Source organism: Macaca fascicularis, chromosome 3, assembly GCF_037993035.2.
Source record: "Macaca fascicularis isolate 582-1 chromosome 3, T2T-MFA8v1.1".
NCBI lineage: Eukaryota > Metazoa > Chordata > Mammalia > Primates > Cercopithecidae > Macaca > Macaca fascicularis.
This window is the reverse complement of record NC_088377.1, coordinates 4,302,408-4,322,305: the sequence shown is the minus strand read 5'-3', so window position 1 is coordinate 4,322,305 and position 19,898 is coordinate 4,302,408. Positions and strand designations below refer to the sequence as shown.

The following is a 19,898-nucleotide window of genomic DNA, read 5'->3' as shown; positions in this document are numbered from 1 at the left end:
CCTGAGAAACCGAAGGATTCAGCAGCTGGGAGCCAAGACTGATCTGGAGTGGCCCAGAAATGCAACCCAAGGATCTTGGGCCCAAGGGCCAGAAGGTTTCTGCAGCCCCCTGGAGCATTCACAGAGGCTCCCTGTCCATCCGCTTTTCCCTCTATTGTGGCTGTGATCGCTCCTCCCCTCAGCTCACCAGACTCCTCGGAGAGGCTGACCTCTGAATAGGTTGAATGGGCTTGAAGGGGGCTGGGCTCCATTTGGGGGGATGAGCAGGCCCAGTGCCCCTGCACGAGGGAGAGTGTCTTGGTAAGCCTGTCTTTGTGTCAGGTCCCCAGGGCACCTTCCTCTGAGTCTCTTGCGTGGGAGAAGTTGCTGGACATGCCTCTTGGGCTCTGTACCCACCGGCACTGTGTGGGATCCATGCTGTTCTCCCTCCAGCCCCTGCCCCACCTCCTGAAACCCTTCTCTGCTCCTGGTGTCACTACCCGCCCCCCACCTCCAGCACTAATTTTCTAGGGACAAGGGGCAGGGGAAGGAGGAGAAGAGTCCTTGCTGCCCTCAGAGGAGGCGCGGGAGAAGAAACGGGGAGGAGTGGGGAGCCAGGGATGGCAGGAGCGATGGGAAAGCCCCTTCCTGCTGCCCACGCAAGTTCTGGCTTCCCCTCCACCCACTGCACCATCTCGATGGCTGCTCTCATGGCAGGAGCTGCAGAGACACTGAGAAGAGGAAGGAAGGAGGATCTGAGAGGAGCCCAGCACATCCGGCTTCTCTGCTGCCCACCCTCCACTCTGTCCTCCCAGTCCAGGCCCTTCCTAGGCAGCCCTGGCACAGGTCCTCACTGGCCACACTGAGGCCATCAGCAAAGCACCTGGCGTCTTTACGCCTTGGGCTCTGGGTCTGTAAGGCAGTGAGGCTGAGGTTCCTGGGAAAGCCAGGCACCGTGGACTTGCCCAGCTAAGCACAGGCATCGGAGGCTAGAGAGGCCCCAGTCCCAATGACGACCGAGTGCCGTCTCCACCTGCGGAGCTTGGAGGACTCTGCTCTGTTCTTAGGGCCACGCTTCAAGCCCAGTGCCTGTGATAACCGAGTCTCTGGGGAGAAATGAGCCCTCCAGTGCCAAATGACCCGCCACTAAAAGGCCTTTCGAGGCAGGGCCTCTCGTGAGCCCAAGCAGGCACACGGTGGGAGACGAGAGGGTGTGGGCTCACTTGACGTTCTGTGTGAGCGGGGTCATTCATAGGGTGAGGCAAGAGTCGAGGGGACAGAGGGCCCTCTAGTCCCCAGCACTTGGGCTCAGCTGGCAAGTCCACAGTGCCCGGCTTTCCCGGGAACCTCAGCCTCACCAACCTACAGACAAAGAGCCCAAAGCGCAGGGAGGTCAGTGCCACACAGGTTTTATTTTTGCACATGATTGGTGTTTAAAATTGTAAAGATTTTCCACGTTACCTGTAACCATCAAACCACATGTATTACCCCCAATTAGTCACCATTAACGGCTTGGCGTGTATACCCCTCCATATTCACTGTGCTTTCTTCTTCCAGAAATGAGCTCATTCTCTATATATCACTCTGTAACTTGTTTTTACCTAGTAAGGAGTCACAGGTGCCCCACAGGTAAATACTTGCACACTTGTCTTCATCTTAACAGCTACCTGACACCCCAGTATCTCAGTCTGTCTGAACTTAAACAGCTAGACATTGACTTCTCAGAGTGTGGAGGCTGAAGTCCGAGATGAGGGTGTGGCAGGTTCTGTTCCTGGGGAGGCCTCTCTTCCTGGCTTGCGGACAGCTGCCTTCTGACTGTGCCCTCATGAGGCAGAGCAAGAGACAGCTCTGGTGCCTTCGCCCCTTGTAAGGACACCAATCCCGTCACGTGGGCCTCACCCTCAGGAACTCCTCCAAACCCAATCACCTCCCAAGGCCCCACCTCCTAACCTTACCCATTGGGGATGAGGGCTTCATTATATGTGGGATGGTAGTACCTCAACATTCAGACCCTGGCACCATAGGGCCACTAATGTGTTATCCTGCCTGTGGAGAGATGCACAGACTGAACCATCCAGACCGCACAGTGGAGCACGCTCTTTCAACCCCCCTGCCCGTGACCACAGTGGACACTCGGGAAGAAATGGGTACAGCAAGTGAACAAATGAATGAGCAAGTCAAAGACATGAACACATGACATGTGACTGTCTCCCTGTGTGCTGATGTTTCATTCTGATACATCCCTCCCTAAATTCATCTCCTGAGACAAAGGATTTTAACCGATATTGCCACACAGTTTTCCCCAAGGTGTGGCAACCCACACCCCACCAGCAACACCTGTGATGTCTGCCAGCCTGTGTCCTTGTAGCACTTCTCTTTCCAGGTTTCCAAATGTTGCTAAACTGCTGGGTCAAGGAATAGCATCTCCCTGGGGTCAGCCTCCCTTGTGTGGATTTTTTCTTACTGCTCTTGGCCACTGCCTGTTCCTGGTCTATACCCGTTCCATTGGTTGCACTGTCTTTTCCTGCCCCTTGGCCAGAGGCCGTCATGTGTCAGCGATAGAAACGTTTTGGCTGTCGTATGCACAGCCAGTATTCTCTCCCCGTCACACTGGGCCTCATGATTATGGGGGGTGGCATCACGGAGATCCCAGTGCATTTTCGACGTCATCACTGTCACCATCCTCTCTTGGTCACTTGGGGGATACGGTCGCCATCAGTTCAATAGGGCAAAAGAGAGGGAGGCCACCTGCATCCGCCAGGTGCTGGAATGGGTCCAGGCAGCTGCCAGAGTCTGGCGTTTCCAACTCGATACAGCACCTGTGATCGGCAGTCGTACCCATGACATTTATTTAATTGACCAAACATGAACATTATAGAGGAAGTTGATCATTTAAATGATATACTTGAAACTCATCTGAGTAAGGAAGCTGAGAACAGTCAAAGGAGCTAATTTTAAAAATAAAAAAATAAAAAAACTACCTAATCCACTGAATTCTAATCACGCCGAGTGCTTATCTCTCCTGCCAGACGTACAGCGAGCGCCTTGCAGCGTCTCACAGCGGCACTGTCTTCTCTTTTGCAGCACTCCCTACAAAGTGAGACCTGTGGCCATCAAGCAACTCTCTGGTAAGGCCCTGCTGTTGTTTTTTAAACTAAAAGAAGGAAAAAGAAATCTTGAGCTTGCCCTGGTGATAAAATATATACTAGTTAAGCATTTGAATCTAAGCATTTGAAATGTATATTAGTTAAACCTTTGAAGCATTCAACTATATGTTAGTTAAGCATTTGAATCTGCATTTGAAGCTGACACTATTACAGAATCTGAAACCTTGTATTACTGTAAGGGCTCTGCCTTTCTAACCCCAGGCAGAATAGCATCTCCCTGGGATTAGCCTCCCTTGCATGGATTTTTTCTTACTCCTCTTGGCCACTGCCTGTTCCTGGTCTATGCCGGTTCCATTGGCTGCACTGTCTTTTCCTGCCCCTTGGCCAGAGGCCATCCTAAGGACTTTGCAGATGCAGGGCGGCATCCACTCTGGTCTTCCTGGCCTAGCACCTGTCCTCGCCTTTCCACTGTGAGTTGCCAAGGCAGGCATCTGTGGCCCCTGGGATGCCTTGGGGTGCCTCATATAGTCACTTGGGCTGCTGTGTTAGAATCCTTTTTCTTTTCTTTCTTTCTTTCTTTTCTTTTTTTTTTTTTTTTTGGGTGGGGGACAGAATCTGGCCCTGTCGCCCAGGGCTGAAGTGCAGTGGCGCGATCTCGGCTCACTGCAACCTCTGCCTCCCAAGTTCAAGTGAGTCTCTTGCCTCACCCTCCCAAGTAGCTGGGATTACAGGCATGCGCCACCAAGCCTGGGTAATTTTTTTGTATTTTTAATAGAGACAGAGGTTTGTCATGTTGGCCAGGCTGGTCTCGAACTCCTGACCTCAGGTGATCCACCCGCCTCAGCCTCCCAAAGTGCAGGATTACAGTCGTGAGCCACTGTACCCAACCTAGAATCCATTTTCCATTTGATTTTTATAACGTTTATTTATGTATAATTTATACATCATGAAATGCCATTTAAGTGTCTATTTTGATGAGTTTTGAAAAGTGTGTCACCCTCGTAATCATTACCCAAATCAAGACATTTGCACCACCTAGAAAAGCTCTCTCATGCCCCTCCCAGTGTGTCTCAGTCCACAACCGACCTGCTTTCTGACATCATCCATGAGATTTGTCCTTTTGAGAGTTTCATGTAAAAGAAATTACATGGTACATGTACTCTTTTTTGACTTGACATGTTTTTGAGACCCACCCGTGTGCTGTGTGTAGAGACAGTTCATTGCTTTGTATTGCTAAGTGGTATCCCATGGTGTGGGCTGTACCACAGGGCGCCTTCCATTCTCTGTGGAGGGACATTGGTGTCCCATGGTGTGGGCTGTACCACAGGGCATCTTCCATTCTCTGTGGATGGACATTGGTGTCCCATGGCGTGGGCTGTACCACAGGGCGTCTTCCATTCTCTGTGGATGGACATTGGTGTCCCATGGCGTGGGCAGTACCACAGGGCGTCTTCCGTTCTCTGTGGATGGACATTGGTGTCCCATGGTGTGGGCAGTACCACAGGGCGCCTTCCGTTCTCTGTGGAGGGACATTGGTGTCCCATGGTGTGGGCAGTACCACAGGGCGCCTTCCATTCTCTGTGGAGGGACATTGGTGTCCCATGGTGTGGGCAGTACCACAGGGCGTCTTCTGTTCTCTGTGGAGGGACATTGGTGTCCCATGGCGTGGGCAGTACCACAGGGCGTCTTCTGTTCACTGTGGATAGACATTGGTGTCCCATGGCGTGGGCAGTACCACAGGGCGTCTTCCGTTCACTGTGGATGGACATTTGGGTTGTTTCCAGTCTCAGGGCTTTTATGAATAAGGCTGCTGTGAGCATTAAAGTACAAGTAATGGTGGAAACATCTATTTTTATATATTTTATTTCGCTTGGCTAAATACCTAAGACACCTATAACCTTGTCAACTTTTTTATGCAGTTAAACATATACTTAACCATCGTCCCTAAGAGTGGAGGGAAGAGTCTGTAGAGTGCTCCCCAGTCTGGGTTTGTCTGACGTTTCTCTCACGACCAGCCTGGGTGTGGTGGGGTTTGGAAGGAATATGTGGGGCGCATGACAGCCAGGTGGGACCACTGGCTTCTGCACTGCAGAGTCACCGTTGGTCTCCTTCCCTGCTCTTCTTTGGAAGCAAGTCACTAAGTCCAGCTCATCCAAGCGGAGGAGAAAAAACCGAGGTTCATTTACTCTACACAGATAATCATTTGCTCCAGCACCACGTGGTGAAAAGACGATCTTTTCTCCCACTGAATTACCATGACACCTTTGTGGAAAATCAATGGGCCATATATGTGTGAGTCTTTTTCTGGACTCCAGATACTGTTGTGTAAATTTACATGTCTTAAAACAAAAGCACACCATCTTGACTACTGTAGATAAATAGTAGGTCTTGAAATCAGGTACTCTAAATTATCTCTGGTTTCTTTTTTCTTTTTCAAAAATGTTATTGCTTTTACTTTCAAATAAATTTTAGAATCAGTCTATGAATTGCTACCAAAAAAAAAGTCTGCTAGGATTTTGACTGAAATTGCATTAAATATACAGAAAAATGTGGGAAGAATTAATATCTTAAGAATGTTGAGTCTTCTGATTCATAAATATGGTCTATCCATTTATTTGGGTTTCCTTTAATGTTTCTCAATAATGTGTTACCATTGTTAATATGAAGTACTTAAATATATATTGATAAATACATCACTATTTCATGTATTTAATGGTATTATAAATGGATTTTTTTTTCATTTCAATTTCCAGTAGTTTTTAGTTTATAGGAATTGGCCTTTGTATGAGACCTTGCTAAACTCATTTATTAGGTCTAGTACCTTTTTGTAGATTTCCTATGATTCTATAGATGATTTTCTTAGAGTGCTGGTTTTCTGACAACAAAGTCCTTCTGCTTTTGTCTGAAAAAGTTTTTCTTTGTTGTTTTGCTTTTTTTTTTTTTTTTTCAAAGAGAGAGAGAGATAAGAGCTGTCTCTGGTGCCCAGGCTGGAGTGCAGTGGTGCAGTCATAACTCATGACAGCCTTGACCTCCCAGGCTGAAGCAGTCCTCCCTTCTCAGCCTCACAAGTAGCTGGGACTACAGGCACACACCACCATGCCTGGCTAATTTTTTAAGCTTTTGTAGGGACAAGTTCTCACGATGTTGCCCAGGCTGGTCTCAAACTCCTAAACTCAAGTAATCCTCACTTCCTGGGATTACAGGGATGAGCCACCATGCCCGACTGACAGTGTTGTTATTTCATCTTCATTTTGAAAGGGCATTTTCTTGCCATAGAGAATTTTACTTTCGCAGTTTTCCAGCACCGTGGATATGTCGTCTCGTTGTATTTTAGCTGGTGTAGCCCCAGTGAGGAGTCTGTGATGCTTTACCTTTGTTCCTCTGCGTGCAGTGTGTCTTTTTCCCTCTGGTTGCTTAAGGTGTTTTCTTTATCACTGGTTTGCAGGAATTTGATTATGATGGACTTGGCGTGGTTTTCTTTTGGTTTAACCTGCTTGGTATTCATTGATCCTCTTGGAACTTTGGGATCATATTTTTCATGAAATTTGGAATTTTTTCTGCTCTCTCGGTCTCTCTCCCCTCTCCCTCTCCCCCGTTTCCCCTGGGATCCTAATTACCTGAATGATAGACAGCCTGAGAGCATCCCCTGACTCACTCACACTCTGTTTCTTTCTTTCCAGACCGTTTTTTCTGTTTGCTTTGTTTTTCTTAGACTTTTCTGTGGCGTCTTCAATTGCATTGGTCTTCCCTCCTGCAGTGTCTAGTCTGCTGTGAATCTCGTTCAGTGAAATTTTCATTTCATATATTGCGTTCTTCATCCCTAGGAATTTGTTTTCCTCCTTTTTCGTATCTCCCATTTTCAGATGTCCCATTTATGCCTCATTATGTTTATATTTCCTGTAAACGCTTATACCTCATGATAATTGTTTCATGCCATTGTCTGCTAGTTTCCTGCTCTCTGCCGTATCTGTCTGTCTCTGTTGATTGATTTTTCTCCTGGGTATGGGTCATATTTTTCTAATTCTCATGAATCTAGTAGATTTGGATGGAATGCTCATCACAGGAGTGCATGCTGGTTCATCATCTGGTTTTGTTTCTCCCAGTTAGCGTGTTGAGCTCTGCCTTGGCCAGCAGTTAAGTCACTTGCACATCAGTTTGATGCCTTTGAGTCCCACCTTTAAGTTTTGCCAGAATGGCTCGAGAGGCCTCTTACCCCAGGGATCACTCAGTCCTGCTAAAACATGATCCCTTTGGGGTCTCCCCCAAACTCCTGGCTGATCACCAAATTCCACTCTGGCTGTTTAGAGTGCAGATGTTTGGAGATGAGAATGAAAGCGTCAGGGCCTTGAAGGTCGTTGCAAGGATGCTGGCTTTTATGCTGAGTGGCGTGGGCAGCTATTAGAAGGCTTTCAGCGGAGGAGTGACACCATCACATTTGTGTTTTAAATCTTGCTCAGGGCGCTGGGTCAAGATCAGGAAAGGGAAGTGGTAGCAAAGGTGGAGGCAGAGAAATCCGAGAGGAGGCTGGTTTTTTGGGAGGAGACGGAGGCCCAGGCCAGGGTGGGGGTCATGGAGGCAATGAGGAGTGCAGGTTCCAGCATGTTCTAAAAGCAGAGATCAGCTTTTTCCTAAGTGGAAGCGGGATATACAGACACCCATCCAGGGCTTCTTTGACCTGAGCACTGAGCGCCATGGCCCAGGGAGGGGGTTGCTGCGGGTGGGCTTGGCCTGCTCGTCAGACATCAGGTGCACGAGGGGCAGGCAGAGTCAGGGCAGGCGGCCTCTTGGCTGTCAGCTCCCAATGGATGGTGTTGAAGTCTGGGGCTTGGTGAGGCCAGCAGGGAGTGAGTGAGCGCCAGCAGGAGGGGCCAGGCCTGATCCGGACGGAGACAGAACCCATCTGTGGGAGAAGGATGCTGGTGCCTAGATGCCATCAGGAGCAGAGGGGTCAAAGCCATGAAGCCCTGGAGGCAAGAAGAGGCAAAGGCCGGCCAGGTGTGGGTTGGATGCAGCAGGGCTCACACAGGCCAGTGAAGACGGGCAAGGTGGCTGTGTTCAGAGTTAGAAGAGTATCGCTGGGAGCAGAGGAAAGAGGGATTTCTGTGTCACTTGGGGGCCCATCCAGGACCAGTGGGAGATGGAGTTGGGCTCATTAAGGGAAAGAGGTGAACGGGAGTTGGAACCGGCTGTCCTAAGGCCAGAGCTGCTCCTCCCTAGAGGACTCTGGCAAATGCTGCTGGCCTTGGGCTGTGCAGGCGCCCAGTGGCTGAGAGATTGGTGCCCTCTGCAGCCCTCCTGGAACTCGGATCCTAGGAGCCACAAAGGGTCCGTGTGATCTCAGGACCGTTTCAAGGGGATTGTGTCTTTTTGACCAGAGCGTTAGGGAAAGCGTGCTGCACAGTCACAGGCCAGGACAACCCCCCACCGCCCAAGTCCTGTAGGAGAGCCAGGGGCTCTCACAATATTCTTAGGTGCAACAGCAGTTGAGCCGTACTGTCATGCTTAACCCAAGTAATGATAGTGTCTTCAATTAGACACTGCTGTAGGGGTCTGGTTCTGCTTGTTCGCCTCCACATTCCTGCCTGCCCTAGGACCCAGGACCTGTCTCTAGTCACACACACCCTGTCCAGCCTCTGCATCTGACCCTGGGGAGACCCACACCACATTCTACCTCCCTGGCCAGAGACCAAGAGTGACTTAGAGGCTTCCACTTCCCAGCAGCTTTATTGGTGTTGCTGTTTCCATAGAAGGACAATAAAAGGGAGCCATAAGGAGGAGCATCCGCAGAGTACGTGCTTGAGCTTCTGCAAGCCAGAGGAGGCCGGTGGCTGGTAGGGTGGGCAGGCTGCCTGGCTGTGCCCCACAGCGCGCATGTGAAGAGGTTTTGGGGGCAGCCATGGAACCCCGGAGCTGCCCCCGCGTGAGAGTTCCCCCAGGAGGTGACCAAATGCATTTAAAGTCCAGCCACAGTCCAGACGCAGACACACCGTAACTGTAAAGCACACACCAAATTCTGAAGGCTTAGTATAAAAGAGAATATAAAAATCTCAGTCACGTTTGTATTGATTTCATATTTCCTGGTTGAGATGTCATTGATATAACATAAAGCCCACCATTTTAAAGTGTACAACCTCAGCCAGGCACAGTGGCTCACACCTGTAATCCCAGCACTCTGGGAGGCCGAGGCGGGAGGATCACCTGGGGCCAGGAGTTTGAGACAAGACTGGCCAATATGGTGAAACCCCATCCCTACTAAAAATACAAAAATTAGCTAGATGTGGTGGTGCACATCTGTAATCCTAGCTACTTGGGAGGCTGAGGCAGGAGAATCGCTCGAACCTGGGAGGTAGAGCTTGCAGCAAGCCGAGATCACACCACTGCACTCTAGCCTGGGTGACACAGCGAGACTCCATCTCAACAAAAAAAAGTAAAGTGTACAACCTCAGTCCTTTTTAGTGTCTTCATTTTGTTGTGCAACCATCACCACTATTTAATTCCAGAACATTTCCATCAACCCAAAAAGAAACCCTGTACCTGTTAGCAGTCCCTTTCCATCCCCCTGACCCCCCAGCCCCTGGCAGGCCCTGCTCTCTGTCCTGTGCAATCTGGACCTTTCACATGACAGAATCGGTGGCCTTTCCAGCCTGGATTCTTCCACTTCACACACTATGTTCCAGGCTCCCTGTGTTGCAGATCGTGACAGCTCTTCATTCCTTTATGGCTGGATGACGTTCCGTTGCGTGACTGCGTTGCATGGCTGCGTCGCGTGGCTGCGTCCCGTAGCTGCATCACGTTCGGTTGATCCATTCATCAGCTGATGGACATTTGGGCTGTTTCCACAAAGGCTATTGTGAATGATGCTGCTGCAAATATTTGTGTGCAAATTTTTGTGTGAAAGATACATGGTGCAATTAGGTATTTTGAAGTATATTGGAGTAAATGAAATGTTAAAATCTTTTTAAAAGTCTAGCTGTCTTGAAGGGGAGGGCCTGAGAGAAGTGAAGTGCTGAAAGTTCACAGCAGAGGGTACTGGATGCTGTGGGTGCGCCAGACTGGCCTGTCCAGGAGGTCCCTGCAGGCTGGATAGCAGGTCCCTTACCCACTAATGGGTGCCTCCTCCAACCCCTGAGTCCCCCTGCCTGGGGACCTCCTCTGTGTGGGGCACACCAGGAAGTGGTGGGGAGGGCCCGCCCCGAGGTCAGTCCTCCCCAGTGAGAGGGAGCTGGAGGACGGGTGCCCAGCTTCCTTGCTCCATAGTGGGACTGCGAATCTGGCGTCATCAATGCAGCTGCTCAAAGGGAGCTCAGAGCGGGGAGTCACCTGCGCATCAGCTCACCCTCTGGGAGCTCTCTTCCCCCCACGCCTCAATCCCCCACTCCCTCCCAGGGCTTCCTGGGCTGGCCTTCAAATGCGCCACTAGCCCCCAACTCCTTGTCTCCAGTGGTCTTTTGAGGATCTCAAACTAAGAACCTTACACTCCAAGAGGAGTCAGGCCCCCTGGCATACTCATTTGTCATTTGGATGAAATAGCCTTAGGAGAGCCACTTAACCCCACTGAACTTCCATTTCCCTTGCAAAACAGGAATTCTAATGCATACCTTGCCTGGTTCTTGGGAGGATAAATGAAGTAATTTATGCAAAATGTTGAACACAGTGCCTGCCACTTGGTAAGTGCCCAGTAAATGGTTGCTATCATTGAAAATGACTTAGAGGGCATTTTTGAGTGACTAAAGTTAGGTCTCTCTGGAATTGCTGAATTTTAATAGAACAGGAATGTTTCCTAAAGTCTAAAACAAAACACAGAGGACTGGCTGTGTCTGCCCTGGAAGCCAAGTTAATGCTGGAAGTCTGAGCACAGACACCTTGCTCGCGAGAAATAACACTCCTTGATAATATTGTCTATTTCAGTGCAGTTTCACTCTAGAAGGCCTTATAAGCATAGCCGCCGTCATCCTTACTTCCATTCTTTTTGAAACAAAAAGGCTGCAGTGGGCCAGGCGCGGTGGCTCACACCTGCAATCCCAGCACTTTGGGAGGCCGAGGTGGGCAGATCACAAGGTCAGGAGATGGAGACCATCCTGGCTAACACGGTGAAACCTGTCTCTATTAAAAAATATGAAAAATTAGCCGGGCGTGGTGGCAGCGCCTGTAGTCCCAGCTACTCAGGAGGCTGAGGCAGGAGAATGGCATGAACCCAGGAGGCGGAGCTTGCAGTGAGCCAAGATTGTGCCACCGCATGCCAGCCTGGGCAACAGAGCGAGACTCTGTCTCAAAAGAAAAAAAAAAAATGACTGCAGTGTATAAATGAAAAATAACCATTTCTGGAATTGTGTGTTCAGACGGACTCCCCTTAGAGTAGCCTAGCCAACAAAGACAGCAGCCCTTAGCATGCCACTGTCAGAGATATTGATCGCAAACAGTAATACAGAAGCCTTCAGAATGCAAGTGTCCTGACGGCAGATTGGAGTAAAATGGAGATGATGACCGTCGAACACTGCTGCACAGACCTCAAGACTGCCCTCCCTGCTGCTAGGCGTTTGTGAGAACCAGGCCAACCCATACCTGCCCATGGCTGTGTCCTGCCTGACTGCCCTGAAATGCACAGATCCTGTGGGGGCAGTTTGATGAGTTTTGTTTTGTTTTTTGTTGTTTTTGTTTTTGAGACAGAGTTTCACTGTCGTTACCCAGGCTGGAGTGCAGTGGCATGATCTTGGCTCACTGCAACCTATGCCTCCTGGGTTTAAGCAGTTCTCCTGCCTCAGCCTCCCAAGTAGCTAAGATTACAGGCGCATGCCACCACACCCAGCTAATTTTTTGTATTTTTAGTAGAGACAAGGTTTTGCCATGTTGACCAGGCTGATCTTGAACTCCTGACCTCAGGTGATCCACCTGCCTCGGCCTCCCAAAGTGCTGGGATTATAGGCGTGAGCCACTGCGCCTGGCCACAGTTTGATGAGTTTTGATAGAAGTGCATGTGTTAGATCTTTGAGGAATCACCACCCAAACCAGAAATACCGTTTGACCCAGCAATGACATTTATATGTATACCCAAAAGAATATAAATCATTCTATTATAAAGATACATCTACGTGTATGTTCATTGTAGCACTATTCACAATAGCAAAGACAAGGTATCAGTCCAAATGCCCATCAATGATAGACTGGATAAAGAAAATGTGATACATATACACCATGGAATACTATGCAGCCATAAAAAGGAATGAGATCATGTCCTTTGCAGTGACATGGATAGAGCTGGAAGCCATTATCTTCAGCAAACTAACACAGGAACAGAAAGTCAAACACTGCATGTTCTCACTTATAAATGGGAGCTGGACAACGAGAACACATGGACACAGGGAGGGGAATAACACACTGGGGCCTGTCGGGAGGGTTGGAGGAGGGAGAGTATCAGGATAAATAGCTAGGGCATGCTGGGCTTAATACCTAGGTGATGGGTTGACAGGTGCAGCAAACCACCATGACACACATTTACCTGTGTGACATCTCTGCAAGTCCTGCACATGTATCCCAGAACTTAAATTAAATTTTTTAAAGTGCACGTGCACGTAACCACCACCACAATCAAGACAGAGGACATTTCCATCACCCTAGAAAAATGCCGCTGTACCCACTTCAAGGCAGTCCCCACTGTGGAGTGCTCTGCCTGTTTTTGAGTTGCACGGAGTTGGAATCACACAGCACGGGCTCTTTGATGTCTGGACTCTTTCACTCAACATCATTTTTGTTTGTTTGTTTGTGTGTGTGTGTGTTTGTTTTTTGAGACGGGGTCTCACGCCTGTTGCCCAGGCTGGAGTGTGAGGCTCACTTGAGGTCAGGAGTTCGAGACCAGCCTGGCCAACATGGTAAAACCTGGTCTCTACAAAAAATTAGCAGGGCATGGTGGCATGTGCCTGTAGTCCCAGCTACTCAGGAGGCTGAGGCAGGAGAATCTCTTGAACCTGGGAGGAGGAGGTTGCAGTGAGCAGAGGTTGTACCACTGCTCTCCAGTCTGGGCAACAAAACGAGACTCCATCTCAAAAAAAAAAAAAAAGAAACTGCCAGGCTGTTTTACCAAATGGTTATACCATTCCACATTCCCACCAGCAGCGTCTGAGTGACCCAGCTGTTCCACATCCCTGCAACAGTAAACATTTTCTGCTTACATTTTAGACATTTGAGTAGGTGTAAGAGCAATCCTATCTTCTTATAGTTTTAATGTGCATTTTCAAGTAACTTAATGATGTTGAACATGTTGCTATGGCTTATTGGCTATTTGAATGTCATATTTTGTGAAGTGTCTGTTCAAAAGTATTTTGCTCAGACCAGGTCCAGTGGCTCACGCCTGTAATCCTAGCTCTTTGGAAGGCCAAGGTAGGTGGATTACCTGAGGTCAAGAGTTCGAGACCAGCCTGACCGACATGGTGAAACTTCCTTTCTACTAAAAATACAAAAATTAGCTGGGCGTGGTGGTGGGTGCCGGTAATCCCAGCTACTCAAGAGGCTGAGGCAGGAGAATCGCTTGAACCCAGGAGGTGGATGTTACAGTAAGCCAAGATCACGCCATTGCACTCCAGCCTGGGCGACAGAGCAAAAGCTCCATCTCAAAAAAAATATGTATAAAAAGGATTTTGCTCATTTTTTAAGCTGGCTCGTATTATTTTTAACACTGGTTTGTAGGAAACTCTACATAAGCTAGGATGTAGTTCATTTGTCAGATATATATGGCAAATATTTTTCCCAGTTTGTGACTTGCCTTTTTCGTTTTCTTAATGAGGTCATTTGATGAGCAGAGGTTTTTAATTTGATGAATTCCATCCAGTGTAACAAGTTTTTCTGTTGTAGTTAGTACTTCTTGTGTCTTCTCTAATAACTTTTCTGTTTTTTGTGTTTTTGTTTGTTTGTTTTTGAGACAAGATTTCTTGTCGCCCAGGCTGGAGTGCAGTGGCATGATAAGCTCACTGCAACCTCCACCTCCCAGGTTCAAGTGATCCTCCTGCCTCAGGCTCCCGAGTAACTAGGATTACAGGTGTCCGCCACCACGCCTGGCTAATTTTTTTTGTATTTTTAGTAGAAATGGGGTTTTCACCATGTTGGCCAGGCTGGTCTCAAACTCCCGACCTCAGGTGGCCGACCCACCTCGGCGTCCCAAAGTGCTAGGATTACAGGCGTAAGCCACCATGCCCAGCCCTAAAAAAAATTTTTTTTTTATCCCAAGGTCATAGAGATACATTTTTAGAAGATTTAGAGTTATAGCCGTTATGGTTTTTTTTTTTTTTTTTTAAATTTAAGGAAAATTTTTAACAACCCAGTCATTGTTGAGATGTTATGTTTTAATCTGTCATTCATTTCAAATTAATGTTGTGTGTGTTGTGAAGTGGAGACTGCCCTTCGTTTTCTTCCCCACGCTGACACGCAGCTGTTACTGGACCACTTGTTGAGAAGACTTTCCTTTTCCCGCTGAATCCGTGGCTCCTTTGTTGACAGTTAATGGTCTCTATGTTTGGGCCTCTCGCTGAACTCTGTTCTGCTTCACTGATCTATTTGTCTATCCTCACACCAATACCACACTGGGCTACGTTACTGTGCCCTGGAATCAGGTACTCTAAGTTCTCCATTTGTTCTTCCTCTTCAGTCGTTTTGACTGTATAGGTTCTTTTCTTTTCCCTACAAATTTTAGAATCAACTTATCAATTTCAAAAAAGAAGCCTTCTATGACTTTGATTACCATTTTATTTAATATATACTTTGGGGCGGGTAGTGTCTTAACCGTACTGAGTCTTCCAACCCACGAACGTGATACATCCCTCCGCTTATTTAGGTCTCATTTAACTTCTCAAAAGGTTATGACTTTCAGGATAAAGGTCCTGTGTGTCTTTGGTTAACTTTACTCCAAAGTGTTTTCTATTTTCTGGTTTTATTGTGAATAGGATTTTATTAAATTTCCAATTGTTTGCTGCTAGTTTATAAAAATACAATCAATTTTTGGATGTTGACATTGGATCCTGTGAATTTGCTTAGTTCATTGGTTAGTTCTAGTTGTTGTTTTATAGGTTCCTATGATTGTCCACAGAGACAGTCATACCGTCCAAGAATAATGACTGTTTTAATTATTGCATTCCAATTTTTGGCTTTTATTTCTTTTACTTGTCTTGTTGTACTGGTTGAAACTGCAATACAGTTAAACAAAAGTGAGAACAGACATCCTCGCCTTGTTCCCAATCTTAGGGGAGATGCCTTCAGTCTCTCACCATTACGTACGATGTTAGCCATAGATTTTTTTGTAGATGCCTTTCATCAGGTTGGAAGTCCCCGAATACTCTTAGTTTTCTGAGAGTTTTTTGTCTAATGTTCTTTGACAAAATTCTTTGCTCACTTTTATCAAATGTTCTCTCTGCATCTAGTGAGGTGGGTTGAGGAAGCGTCCTCTTATTCCTTGTTTGCTAGTGGTTTGTCTCATAAAGAGGTATTGGATTTTGTTCCATGCTCTTTTTGCACCTATGGAATGATCATATATATGGTGTTTTTCTCCTTTATTCTGTTAAGATAATGAATAATACTGATTGATTTTCAAATGTTAAAGCCACTTTGCTTTCTTAGGGTAAATGCACTTATATTTTCAGGAAATATTCCTAGAAAATTTCCTGGGGTAAACTCACTTGTATTTCCAGGAAATATTTCTAGGAAAATACTTGGGAATAAATGTAACAAAGGCTATGCAGGCCCTCTCCTTGATGTGTTTGCTTTTTATGTATTGATTTGGTTTTGTTTTTGTTTTGAGATGGAGTCTCGCTCTGTCGCCCAGGCTGGAGTGCAGTGGCACGATCTTGGCTCACTGCAACCTCTGCCTCCCACCTTCAAGTGATTCTCCTGCCTCAGCCTCCCGAGTAGCTGGGATTATAGTTGCCTGCCACCACACTGGCTAATTTTTGTATTTTTAATAGAGACAGGGTTTCACCATGTTGGTCAGGCTGGTCTCGAACTCCTGACCTCAAGTGATCCACCCGCCTTGGCCTCCCAAAGTGCTGGGATTACAGGCATGAGCCACAGCACCCAACCGCTTTTTATGTATCGCTAGATTTGATTTCCTAACAATTCGTTAAGGATGTGGCTGCCTATGCTTAAGTGGGACACTGGTTTGTAACTTTTTTTCTTGGAATGTCTTTGTCATGTTTTGATATTGGGCCTATAGTGGCCTCATAAAACACGTTGGGAAGTTTACTTTCTTCTCTATTTTCTGAAAGATTTTATATAATTTGGGTATTATTTTTTCCTATGTCCCTTTACTCTTAATGTAGTTGTGTTTTTTTGTCTTTTTAATAGTTAATAACAATGTATTTTATTCTTGAAAATCACTGAGAGTACATTTTGCATTATCACCACAAAAAAATAACTATGTGGCGTAACATGTATGTTAATTGGCTTGATTTAGCCATTCTACAGTGTGTATATTTCAAAACATCATCTTGACCATGGGAAATGTATGTACTTTTTGTAAATTTTTTAAAACTTTTTTTTTAATTCCAACTTTTATTTTACAGTCAGATCTAAATGTGTCACATGCAGGTGTGTTACATGGTGTATTGCACCCAGGCAGTGAGCGCACCCACGTATTTGTTGATATGGTTGGGGTTAGCGCTACCATGTTGCTATCTGCTGTTCCTTGATCTTGAGTTTTGTTTCTCTGTGTCTCCTTTTCTGCCTTCTCCTGGGTGAACTGAGTAAATTTTCGTTTTCCATTTTATTCCTTCTACTGACTCTTTAGCTGTCTCTTTTTGCATTATTTTTACTTGGCTGTTGTAAGTATTACAATATGCATCTTTACTTTTTTAATAATTGATAGACTTTGCTTTTTAGATTCACGGCAAAATTGAGTGAAAAGTGCGGAGCTCCCACATGTTCACCCCACACACAGACATTCAGCCTCTGCCACCGTCAACGTCCTGCGTCAGATTGTACATTGGTTACGGCCGGGCACAGTGGCTCACGCCTGTAATCACAGCACTTTGGGAGGCCAAAGCGGGCAGATCACTTGAGGTCAGGAGTTCAAGACCAGTCTGGCCAACATGGCGAAACCTGGTCTCTACTAAAAACACAAAAATTAGCCAGGCGTCATGGCACACACCTGTAATGCCAGCTACTTGGCAGGGAAATCGCTTGAATCCGGAAGGTGGAGGTTGCAGTGAGCCAAGATTGCACCATTGCACTCCGTCCTGGGTGACAGAGAGAGACTCTGTCTCCAAAAAAAAAAAAAAAAGATTGTACATTGGTTACAATCAGTGAACCAACATTGACATATCCTTATCAGCCAAAGTCTATAGTCCACCTCAGAGTTCACTGTCAGGGTTGTACATTCCCTGTGTTTGGACAAATATATGATGACCCGTGTCTCCCATCCCAGTGTCAGACAGAATAGGTTCACTGCCTTCAAAACCTCCTGTGCTCCAACTATTCATCCCTCCCCACCGCAAGCCCCAGATCTTTTTACTGTCTCCATAGTTCGGCCTTTTCCAGAATGTCATATAGTTGGAATCATACAGAATACAGCCTTTTCAGGTTTTCTTTCACTTACTAATATGTCTTTAAGATTCTTTTATGCCTTTTCCTGGCATCTTAGCATTGAAGGCTATTCCATGGTCTGTGTGTATCACAGTGTATTTGCTCTTCACCTATTGAAGAGCATCTTGGTTGCTTCAGGTTTGGGCAATTGTGAATAAAGCTGCCATAAGTATTCTTGCGCAAGTTTTTGTGCGCACATAAGATTTTAACACATTTGGATAAACACCAAGAAGCACAATTGCTAGATCTTTTGGTAAGAGCATGTTTAGTTTTGTAAGAAGCTGCCAAACAGTCTTCCAAAGTGACTGGGCCATTTTGCACCCCCAGCAGCAATGAACGAGTGTTCCTGCTCCTCCACATCCTCCCAGCTTTTGTGTTTCAGTGTCTTGGATTTTCACCACTCTTGATAGGTGTATTGCAGTATCTTCTTCTTGTTTTAATTTGCAATTCCCTAGTGACATATCATGATGAGATCTTCTCATATGCTTGTTTGCCATCTACATGTCTTCTTTGAGGTGTCCGTTCAGATCTTTTGCCCATTTTTAATCATCCTGAACTTTTCACAATCCATTTAGAATTAACACTGTACCACCTCAGGTAAAAAATAAGGACACTGCAACTATCAAAGTCTACTTACTCGCCTCTCCCACCACCTTTGAGCTATTGTGTCATATGTTTTATATCTGCATACATTTTAAGCCCCATAATACAATATTATAATTTCTTTTTTTTTTTTTTTTTTTTTTTTTGAGAAAGAGTCTCACTCTGTTGCCCAGGCTGGAGTGTAGTAGTGCGATCTCAGTTCACTGCAACCTCCAACCTCCTGGGTTCCAGCAATTCTCCTGCCTCAGCCTCCCAAGTAGCTGGGATTACAGATGCGCGCCACCTCGCCCGGCTAATTTTTTGTATTTTTAGTAGAGACGGGGTTTCATCATCTTGGCCAGGCTGATCTCAAACTCCTGACCTCAAGTGACCTACCCGCCTCAGCCTCCCAACGTGCTGGAATTACAGGCTTGAGCCACCGTGCCTGGCCTATAATTTCTTATTTAAACGGCTAGTTGTTTTCTGAAGAAATTATAAAAATAAACTTCAAGATAGTTTGTTAATAGTTGCCTATATATTTGCCATTTCCGAGGTTTTTATTTCTTCTCAACTTCCAACTTGTATTATATCCTTTCACTCTAAAGCATTTCTTTTTTCTTTTAATGTTTCTTGCAGTGTGTATCTGCTAGTAACTAATTCTCTCAGCTTTTGCTCATTGGAACATGCCTTTTTAAAAAAAAAAAAAAAAAAAAACAGAGTCTTCCTCTGTCGCCCAGGCTGGAGTACGCAATCAGCTCACTGCAACCTCTGTCTCCTGGGTTCAAGCAATTCTCCCGCCTCAGCCTCCCAAGTAGCTGGGATTGCAGGCACCCACCACCATGCCGGCTACTTTTTGTATTTTTGGTAGAGATGGGGTTTCACCGTGTTGGCCAGGCTTGTCTTGAACTCCTGACCTCAGGTGATCCACCCGCCTTGGCCTCCCAAAGTGCTGGGATTTCAGGCGTGAACCACCGTGCCTGGGCAGGGAACATGCTTTTATTTTGCCTTCATTTTGAAGGATGGGTTTTCAGGGTGTAGAATTCTGCATTCACAGTTTCTTTGTTTTCTTTAAGAAGCTTAAAGATATTCGCTCACTTTCTTTCTGGCCTCCATTGTTTCTGATGAGAAGTCAGCTTAATTTGATCATTATTCCCCTGTATGAAGTGTGTCTTTTTTCTCTGGCTGCTTTCTTTGGTTTTTGCTTTGCTTTGTTTTGTTTTGTTTTGTTTTGTTTTGGAGATGGAGCTTTTGCTCTGTTGCCCAGGCTGGAGTGCAGTGGTGCGATCTCAGCTCACTGCAGCCTCCGCCTCCTGATTCTCCTGCCTCAGCCTCCCAAGTAGCTGGGATTGTAAGTGCCTGCCACCATGCCTGACTAATTTTTAGTAGAGACAAGGTATCACCTTGTTGGCCAGGCTGGTCTCGAACTCTTGACCTCAGGTGATCCACCCGCCTGGGCCCCCCAAAGTGCTAGGATTATAGGTGTGAGCCACCGCGCCCAGGCCTCTGGCTGTTTTCAAGCTGTTGATTTCTTTCCTTTATCTTCAGCAGTTGGACTGTGATGTACTACAGTCTCATTTTCTTCCTATTTATTCTTCTTCATGTTCATTGAGCTTCCGTGAACTGTGAATTTGCGTTTTTGGCAAATTTCCAAAATTTTCAGCCATTATGTGT

At 46.5% G+C, this 19,898-nt stretch overlaps 1 protein-coding gene across 5 annotated transcripts in view; it reads left to right on the top strand.

The window, feature by feature from the left end:
* PDE9A (phosphodiesterase 9A) overlaps positions 1-19,898 on the top strand; it is a 118,164-nt gene that overhangs the window by 41,607 nt on the left and 56,659 nt on the right. For all 5 annotated transcript variants that reach the window (XM_065541350.1, XM_074033962.1, XM_005548606.3 and 2 more), the window contains exon 4: positions 3,064-3,107. In XM_065541350.1, the coding sequence (XP_065397422.1) occupies positions 3,064-3,107 (44 nt within the window). The remainder of the gene's footprint in view (positions 1-3,063; positions 3,108-19,898) is intronic.